Below are 10771 nucleotides of genomic sequence, written 5' to 3'. Positions count from 1 at the left end.
CATCGCCCTCGCCCCCGCCCCGTCCCGACCACTCTCCCTCTCGCTTGTTTTATCTCGTTGTTACCGGCCCATCTGCCGAATTTGACCCCTCGATATTTCTACCTCTTAGTCTCTTCTGCGTCGCGTCACTCACTGACATCCATAAAGCTTATTCAGAAATAAAATTTCCTTGGCCTGGCTCTTTCAATTACTAATTTATTTAGTCGCATAAAGGCATCTTCACTCGGCTCCATTTGACTTGAAAAAGAGACTGAAATTTCGAGTTTACGATTTTATATGAACTGAAAGAAGCATTAAATTTAATTTATCTTATTTATTTAACGTAAATCTGGGCTCGCATAAAATTTGTTTATAACTCGAGGAGTGATTAATTCGCACATTCAGAGCTTCAAAACTTATATAAGCAATAATAGCGAATGAAGCTGATAAAATTTTGATCATTTTTTGTTGCTCACAATACTTGCTCACAATGGTTTAAGCAACAATATTAGAAAGAAACGTAGTAATGGTTTTACTAAGTGTGATGGGAGGGAATTTAGCTCCGTAGATAGCCGTACTATTCGTTTTTGCGATTAATTTTCAGTAATTTTTATAATTTTATTCGACATTTAATAAATACATAAATAAATAACTAAACAGAATAAAATAAAATAAAAATATTTATGCACGAGAATTCAAAATTGTTGTACATAGTTATAATGCGAGTATTGAATACGTTAAAACCAATACGTAGAATCAAATATTATAGAATCATTATAATTTCTTATTTAATGTTATTCTTATATTGTTAAATTTAATAATTAAATCAAAACAACAAATTATATAAAAATATATTTAATCGACAACAACGCTGCTTATAAAATTCAAAAATTTACATCATGAAACGTTTATATATTAATATTATTTATATGTGTTACGAGCTCCTTGTTACGATGAAAAAAAAATTTGTCAATTGGCTGGTTGAAGATACTTTTTTGAAAAATAATCTTCATCTTTAGAGTAGAGTATGTTGATACGGTTAGCCGTTTGCTTTTCAAGTCTATGGTTAACTATTTCAGAATGTCTAGCATTTTCATTCGTGAAATACTATCCATTGAACTTCATTCCTCATTATTAAGTGAAGACTGGTTTCAAGCTCATTAAATATGCATCTGATGCTATTTTCCGCTCTGCCGTACAGTTATTGCGATCAAGCGATATTGTGATCTTGATCAGCTATGGATGGGAATGGTATAATTACAGAATATGGTATAATTACAGGAACAAAATAGAAATTCTTAATCGATATCTTCTTATATTAATTGTACAAATATACGTGTGCGCGCGCATGAATTCCCTCATCTCTGTCTTTTAGTCGCTCTTTTGCCGAATTAGACTCCAAATTCTATCAAAACATGACTGATATAACAAATAAGTTGGATTGAGTTGTTCATGATTTAATAAAAAAAATGTTACGCTCAAAGTTATTGTTAGTGTTACATTTGATTATTATCTCAGTGAAAACATGTATGCTTTGCATAAAGTAAAAAATTAGCACGACGGTCCTGTTACTTCTCTCTCTCTCTCTCTCTCTCTCTCTCTCTCTCTCTCTCTCTCACGAATAAGAAGATGTTCTCAAGCTTTTTAGATGAAATAAGAGATTTCAATAGAGTACGGACATTGGAATCTGTCAATCGTCTTCCAGCAAATATTTTTCTTGTTTACATATCTTAAATGTACTAGAGAATTTTTTATATTATTTCTTAATGATGGAAATCCATTAGTCGTTAATGTGATTAATTAATATAGTGAGATATTTAAAATATACTACGAAATTGTTGCTTTTACGGGTCTGTAAATATTTTAATAGGATTCGGTGAAGTAAAAATAAACAATATTGTCGTATTTTTAAAGACAAACGAAAAGAAGTCGAAAGAAGCGTAATGTCAGCTATAAAAAAATCTGATGAATTTTCAAACGTAATAATTGACAATGGGAATTATTTAGGAATATTAAGGTTAAATATAATCCATTAGAATGTATACGATTACAATATTATAAAAAAAAATTTTTTTTTTCTCAACATTTACAATTATATTTAGATTTAAAATATACAGATTTAAAATACTTTCTTCTTTCTTCTTTTTTTATCGATAAACGAAATATATAGTATATTTAAAGAAATGCTTTATTTTGTGTTAAAAGTAAATTTAGTTTTCACATTAAAATAAATTTTGTATTAATGCATGATATTTTTGACGTTGAAAAATCAATTGCTCTTCAAATTTCGTTTATAAAGAAAACTGAATAAATTTTATATTTTCAATTTATATGTAAGCGTTTAAAATTGAACAGTTGAACTTTCAAGAGAAATCTTTTATAAAAATTATTATAATAATTGACTGATAAATAATTCGTATCTACAGAATAGCCGAAAATTTATACGAAAATGCAATTTGTATTTTAGGGAATAAATATTGACAAAGTGTTAACGAAAAAGTGGAGCTCGATCATTATATTTCAAATTAATTAAGAGAAATATAATTTTAAATAAATAAATTATTAATAATAATCACGGGCGATTTATATCATTCCAAATCGATCGTTTGATGCTTCTGTTGGTTCTGCCTATTACCTAACTATTAGCGTGAAAGCAATTATTCTTTATAATTAGAGTTTATACAATACTAGTAAGAGATCGCCTAAGCTTTGGGAATTCAACAATTATCTCATGAAAAGTAGTTTCCATCTTTCTTTTTCGAACATAAAGCATTTCAAACATATATATTCCATTTCGCCGTATAATCGAATTCAATAGTTGTACATAAATTGCAATGTCCTTATATAGAAATTAAGTGACTAAAAAAAACAGTTTGCACTTTCTCTCGGAGTAAACATTTATCGCGATGCATCTTACAATGCATAAAGCCAAATACTTTAATTTGGCTAAAAGAGAAACGAAAGAGTGGTAATACCACAGCGAAAATTATCCATACATCCTTGTCAAAGTTCAGTCATTTTCGCTTTCTCGTTGTATCCGAGATGCGCCTGCATAAGCTCTTGCTCATCAAATATAAATTAAAAGAAAATGGATAAGAAGTCTCTTTGATTTTTCAGCAATTCAACCATGAGAGTTTGCCCGCGCTTTGCGGGCGCGCAGTCGCTCTTTCAACTTGGTCGATTGTTTTTGCCTCTTCCTCTGATCTCCCTTCCTTTCTCTTTCACGGTATCCCTACTTTATGTCGCTCTGTCGGTGTTTATCGAAGCGGGACTCTGATCCTCTCAGCCTTCCGGAAACATAAGAGAGGACGATCACAATGGTACACTCGCTACAGCCTCACGGCGCCCGAGACTTTCCTCCGAGAATAGAAACTTAACGAGCTCGTGGTACGCGATTTTGATCCTAACCGTTTGCTCTTTTTGCCTCTCTCTCTCTCTCTACTTCTTTCGCCCTCTTTCGGCTTGCCGAACCGAAAGCCATTTCATTTGAAATGCGACGGCAATCGCTTCTGGACTGGTCAATGCGACATCCTGTTTTCTTGGTACCTTATACTTCCCCCTCCTTCATATGTTTCTTCCAACGCTTAAAGTCCCTATTTGCCTAAATCCTATAATTCCGAATATTACATACATGTAAGCATTGGTTCTCTCTCTCTCTCTCTCTCTCTTTTCTACTTTGTAAAAAGCAATATTGACAGACTGTCTCGTCGTGATAATATCAAGATTTCGATATTTGAAGCGATCGATTGAAATCGTTCTTAATTGTAAGAACTGCAATTATAAAAACTCAATATTGTATGATCGTGTTGTGTAATCTGCACGAGTTACTATTCACTTTCGGATACTTGTTTCTTACGATGAATTTACAAATTTATAGAGCATCATGAATATTATATATGATTTTTAGTTACAAAATCTACATATTTATACGAGTATCTGAATTTTGCATAAAAGTTGTATCTTCCTCGTGCTTTATTTATTTCTCTGTATATCGTATTTTCAAATGTTCACGTTGTCGCTGAAATTGAAACTTTCTCATTGCCGTATGTTATACGTGGTGCTACTAATATCGAAAATTTGCATGTTATTAAGTAAAAAGTTTATTAAAATCCGCACTCTGCAAGATACATATTAACTTCCATATATATATATATATATATATACTATATTTTTGCAATAAAATCAAATTAATGACTTTATACATATAATATGACGAATATGAAATTGCATATTCAACTTGGTTGTAGACTTTTTTTTTATTGTTAAAAATTGGTGGTATTTAATTTAAAAGACCAATATTATTGGAAGGAATATTTTGAATATTATGGGTGAAATAGGAAACGTATTCTTGCGTTAAAAAAGTTGTAAGAGTAATTATGGACATTTTATAATAGTAATATGAACGACTTGAAATATATCTTTAAGTCGGTAAAAAATTTCCATTATAATGAAACTGTAAGAACTTTTATGACCTTCATGAACTTTATATCATCAATGTGATGTAGCATGAGACCACATTGAACGAGATGGAAACGTAATGTTCACTTTCAACTCTCAACTTGAAATTCATAGAACTTTTGTAACAATTTGTGAATTACCTAGCTTGATGATGACGATGATGATGATTATTATTATTATTATTATTATTATTATTATTATTATTAATACTAATGTTATTGTTGTTTTATTTATTTGTAGCATAGTTTAAAACAGGTATTTCATAATATTGTCAAATTTTATCAATTATTTAAAATGTACATTAATGCAATTGAGATATCAAAAAGATATCAATTATTATTCTACATATATTTAATTGTTCATGACATAACCTTTGGAATTTATAAAAACTTTAATTTATACAAATAATTTTTTCTTTCTCTCCCATTCACTCACTCGCATTCTCATGCTGACGATAAATTTTGTTTTTAATGAGAAAAGCTAGTGAGGATTAAAATTATTCAATCTTTTTTAAAAAAAGAACTTTTGTACATTTAAAAGCAAATAAATTACCTATGCAATTTAGTATTTTTACATAATAAAAAATAAATAATAATAAATAAATAAAAGAAAATCCTTTATGCAACATTACGCTCGTTTATATAACTATTGAAGCGCATTACTCGGTAGTGAATAAAACATGAATTAAGAGTAGATAAAAGTTATTTAGAGCGAGTTGCTGTTCAAAAATAGCTCATATAGTATTTCCCCTCGATAATATCTTTACGTCTATTTGACAAAAGTAGAAAAAACAAGTCAAAGGAAAATAATTTTATCAAATGTTTATTTCCTAAGTCTATATTTCTACACATAATATGCCAAAGTATCATTGAATTTATATTATAGAGTATCCTGCAACTTCAATACATACTTTTCGTCTGCTTTCATTATTATTTCCTATTTGCAGTGCTGCCATATACGCGCGCCTCTCATGATTCTATGTATTTCTCATGATTTTTTATTCGATGTTTCAGTGGACCGTCCAGTATATCTCATTTGACTCTGAAATTGGCCGTAGCCATAGGCAAATATGATTATCCATGCTTTATGGAGAATTTCTGAAAATTTCTCCCTGGCATTGAAATAGCTTGCCTAGTAAATGCTTTTGTGTTTACCGAATCCTTTTAACTTGGATCATTTTTCACCCGCCTCTTTCTTCAATTATTGCTGCAATTGTATATATCAGTCTCTCAATGAAAGTTTCTCAAATACAATTCAATTCAATTGAATAATATTCTCAATTGACAACTGACTCGTTCGAATTTTCATATTTTATCGAATATTATTGTGCATTTATGATGGCTATTAGCCTATTAATATTTATTAAATACTTTCAATAATTACAATGGACCATTTTCTTTTCTAAACCGCTTCATTCTAAACCGCTCGTTTGAATCTGTTAGATTGCGCAGTTTGTTAAAATCGTATAAAATTCATTTTCACAGTAAAGTGGCATGTAAGATGTGAAAAATAAGCCGAATGAATATTCTTTCATTAAATATGCCCTATGGAATGAGAATAATTGATATGAAGCTCGACGTATGGGGAGGTAAAACTGTGTAAACTATTTATAAGAACCCTTATATAATAACAGAGGCTAGGGAATTCAAACTTTTCTAAACACTTATGCTTAACGCTTACGGAACGCAAAATTATCTGCAAAAAATAGATGCTACGTTGAACAGCTGCAAATGAGTAAAGTATATAGTTAATTAAATAAACTTTTTTAGGATAATGTTGATGTAATCTCAACGAAATTCTCTTACTTTATGACCATGGGCGTATATATATGTATTAACAGTGAATTTTGTAAGGGAAATTTGTTGCGATAAGCAGCAAAAACTATGTATCCGGCTGTGGTGCAGTTGTAAACTGTTTTTCTCCGATGCGGCTTAGAAAAAAAATAAAACAATAATGAAAGAATATTATGCGCTTTTGTCGTATCTTTTAAATAAAGAAAAGATGGGCATGTATGATGATGCTTATAATTTTACTTTCCGAATACATTTAACATCACTCTTTTCGATATGCATCACATCACAAACCCATACATTCTAAAATCTTCAGAATATATTGAAAATCTTGCTGCGATACATTAATCTAATCTATTAACTATATTCATACTATTATCAATTTACTGTATGTTAAAGAAATTTTAAACAAAAAACAGGCAATATAATGTTCTGTGCAACGAATGAATTCAACGAGCAGATTTAATATCTACCAGTACGAACTTTTAAGAATATCATGTAAATTATAGTTGACAGTGTTATATTTGAGTTTTTTTATTTTTTTTTTTTTTTTTTTTTTTTTTTTTTTTTTTTTTTTTTTTTTTTTTTTTAGACGCCATTAATTTAATATTAATTAAATATTAGCCACTTAACCAACACGCTCAAACTTACAAATCAACGAACAAATTCAAGGCCAATGTTTTTGCCAATACCGAGGGCTATCGATTTATTAACGTATTATTTGCAGGTCAAATGGTTTTTAAGATTTAAATTTCAAATTTATATATGAAAAAACAAAAACTTATTAAATACTGGATGGCAGAAGGACAGAGTGGAGATAAATCACGTACGAGGCTTTTGACTCTGGACAAATAATCATTCATTCGTTAGAATAGTCGAATGAATGATTATATAAAAGGCCATTGGTTATTCTATGTTCTTCGGCTCGAAGACTTGAAAATCCGGAAAAATACCCCTTCGAAAGTCTCCGGTCGTACGCGCAAATTCACAAAGTCATTTGATTGTTGTTGTTATTTTTTATGATTCGGTTTGCCAGCCACGAGACTTTATAACATATCCATAAATTTATTATGCGTCGAGCAGTATAATCACACGGAGGCGACTACTCGATTACCCTGGGAAAGGCCAAACTTGTAGGTCTCTCTCTCTCTCTCTCTCTCTCTCTCTCTCTCTCTCTCGTAAGTGGCTATAACCTCGTGATGGCCGGTGAGTGTGCCTCGATCGTCTCGCTATCGAGGTTCTCGCTCCGCTGGCCACATCGTCGAAATCTCAGCCGCACTTGGCGGCTTGGCGAGTGGTGCCGGGGTGGCGACGATTGATGATTGGATGGATTGACGTGTTGCAGAGGTTCGGCGGCATTCCCGAGACGGGCAAAGTCGACGACAGGACGCAGATGCTGATGGTGAGCCGGAGATGCGGCCTGCCGGATAAGCCGGATCTCAGGCTCCAGGACTCGAGTCCGCTGCGGAGACACAAGCGCTACACGCTCCACGGCACACCTTGGAAGCATCTCAATCTCACTTGGAGGTAGGTGTTAACGAGCTTAATTCATGCGTGCCCCTTGAAGGTCGATAAGGGAGCTGTTTGCTCCCTTCGAATCACTGATTGCCGCCTGATAAGCGACGTTAGCCACGAGGACTCCTCGGTCGCACGGTTAAGCACTGTTAACCGGCTTCTCGGCAAGCGTTATCAGCTCCTCCTCCTCTACCGCCCATTGTAATTCCAAGTTTAAATAATATCCGCGGAGGTGGAGAATCGACGCTAGTCAGCCGTGCTTAAAGCTCCGGGTGCACATGTGCCGTGTCGAGAGCTTTGCTTTATTAATTTAGCACCCGCCATTTCGGCTATATTGTGCAGTTGTAGATTCCCTGCTCGCTGTCGCGTTAATCACGTGTCGGGTGAAATGTTGAGTGGAAGGTATTAATTTCGATAAACGTCCCACGACCGAATGCCTCGGAATAATTTATATAATTGACCGATGGTGATTATTTTAAGTAATTGATGCGAGGCGGCTCTCTGTCGTATTTAATATGTGCTCCTAATGATTATTGTAGAGTTCGTATTGAAGGAGATGGGAAAGTTCAGTTTAGATTTGGATAAACCTTAGTGTCGATTGGAAGATTAAATTTTGTGAACGAAGAAGAATTGCATGCGACTGTGTAAGGGGCGGGGAGAGGGGGGGGGAGGGTAGGGTAGGGGAGGGGGGGGCTAGTTTTGCAATCGGTCGTGCGTTGTTTGAAACGTCTTTTATTAAAATGTCGATAACGATAATTTGACGTTGAATAATAATGCATTGGCATCGTCATCGACTGCGAATTATTGATTTTCCTGACTTCGAAGAATTGACGCTAATTTGAATTTAGTAGGGAAGGATGATGTTACATTAATCGCGTAATCGCGACTTGGACCAAAACATATCAATTGCACTGTTTGATTTTCTCGAAAGAAACATAAAAATACATAAAACCGTGTAACCGAGAACAAAAAATATTAAAACTTTCAACGGCACAAATTCCACGAAACCAACGATACCTTTGAGCTTCGAAACTTGGATAAGCGCAAAACAGATTACTAACCAAAAATCCTCCAACAAGATTACCAACCATCTCTGTAGCTAGCTCTTTTATTTTTTTTTATTTTTTTCTTTCTTTCTTTTTTTTTCTTTAAGCACCAAATGTATAGTAGGAAAGGTAAGGATGGCAAAGTTTGTGAGCGCCGATGCCGTGTTCCGGATAACTTTCTCTGGCTATCGAATCCATGCCATTCCCACTACAATACGTGAAAAGTAAATAAGTACGGAAGATGTAAGTAGCGAGAATGTAGGGTGAAAGGAGAGAGAGGATAGATAGTTGAAATAGAACGATGGGGGGAGAGGGCGCTAGAGGCTCGTGTAAATTAAGTCTGATGTCTTGCCGACCCCGGAAGCCCGTCACGTAGCACTATGGCAGTGGAGGATAGATGCCTTGCAAAGGTCCGCGAAATATTTCTCGTACGCCGACCATCGACTACTTTTTTCCAGCTCGCCTCCACGTACTGATGTGCACGTGCGATTTTGTTTTTCCACGTATTATTCTGGGTTTATTTTCACTTTATTCGTCTTCATTGTGGCAGCTGGAAAACGAGAACGTTTGTGCCACAAATAATTAATTTGGCCCAATTGCATTTTCATTATGACAACCGAGTAGGAGGCAGAGGCACGGATCTTATTTATTATTAATTATGCAACAATCTCAGAAAAATAATATACGTAGACGCTAATGATAGGCTGTTTATCGTATTCTCTTATTATATTCACACGTATGAACTCGCGCGCACATAGAGAGAGAGAGAGAGAGAGAGAGAGAGAGAGAGAGAGAGAAATATACACACACACACACACACACACACACACACACAGGGGGTACAGATAGAGACACACGCACACGCACGAACGCACACAGACACAGAGGCATGCACCCAAAAACACACATACACACATACAGATCCAGAGGCACGCGCGCGCGCGCGCGCACACACACACACACAGACACGGAGGCATACGCACAAAAAACACATTTAATTACATGCAATAGATAATTATTAATATTTTATTACACGATATGGTGATTCACGATGAGGCGTTAATTATTAAATTCAAGATAAAGAAAAACCATAGGTTGTTGTGAAATACAATCAGATATCAATGTATAATCGAAAATTATGGATTAGAAATAATTATCCTATCATTCGTGACATAATAATCTCTATTGATTATTGCGCTTTTGTCGAGCAACTATTAACCCAGATAATCCATGGCTTAAATCTTGGACAACAAATGAATTTATAAAAGTATCTTAGTGAAATTCTAACGATGAGCAAACGTAATTCCACAAAATTTTACATCATAAATATTTTGCTGTATTAAAAATTTATTTAACATTAGAATAATATTAGCATGGCTTTGTATATTAATATGAAACAAAAAATTAATTGAAAACATAAAAATTAAAGTTATTTATCATTGACGGTATTCTGTTTGCATGTAAATATAAAATACACATCCGCGCACACCCACACGTTCACAAATATAGATATGATGATTATTTTTTAAAAAGAATAAGAATATTTATGTAGAGAAAGATACCCAAAAGTACGGCATCTTTTAGAAGAAAGATGTACTATTTAAATTATAAATGTAGTTGAAAAATTCTTAACTTAATGGAAAACTATTATTGATATATTGAAATAATATATAAAAATTACATTTTTTAGTCAGCAAGAAAGTAAAATTTTCAAAGTAGAATTGTAATAAATTGCTTTAATTCTTTTTATAAAATTCTAATTCATAAATTATATATATATTAAACAAAAAAAAACAAACAAAAAAAAACAAACAAAAAAAAAATCATTTTCTTTGCAAATTATCAGGCAAACTTGGCACACTCATTTTCAAAGATATTTCACCTATTTATTTTATATAAGAATATTTTTAAAGTTCTTTATAACTCTTATATTATTAATAATATATTTTTATATATGTTAAAGTAATTGGTAATTACACTTTT

At 33.0% G+C, this 10771-nt stretch overlaps 1 protein-coding gene across 1 annotated transcript in view; it reads left to right on the top strand.

The window, feature by feature from the left end:
• Nucleotides 1-10771, top strand: part of Mmp2 (Matrix metalloproteinase 2) — a 263189-nt gene that overhangs the window by 97852 nt on the left and 154566 nt on the right. Inside the window, 1 exon segment of the mRNA XM_011508124.1 lies at nucleotides 7573-7754. Within this exon segment, the coding sequence (XP_011506426.1) occupies nucleotides 7573-7754 (182 nt within the window).

This window comes from Ceratosolen solmsi, unplaced genomic scaffold (genome assembly GCF_000503995.2).
Source record: "Ceratosolen solmsi marchali unplaced genomic scaffold, CerSol_1.0 scaffold1, whole genome shotgun sequence".
Taxonomy (NCBI): Eukaryota; Metazoa; Arthropoda; class Insecta; order Hymenoptera; family Agaonidae; genus Ceratosolen; species Ceratosolen solmsi.
The sequence above is the reverse complement of the archived record's forward strand: the minus strand, read 5'-3'. Positions and strand labels throughout refer to the sequence as shown.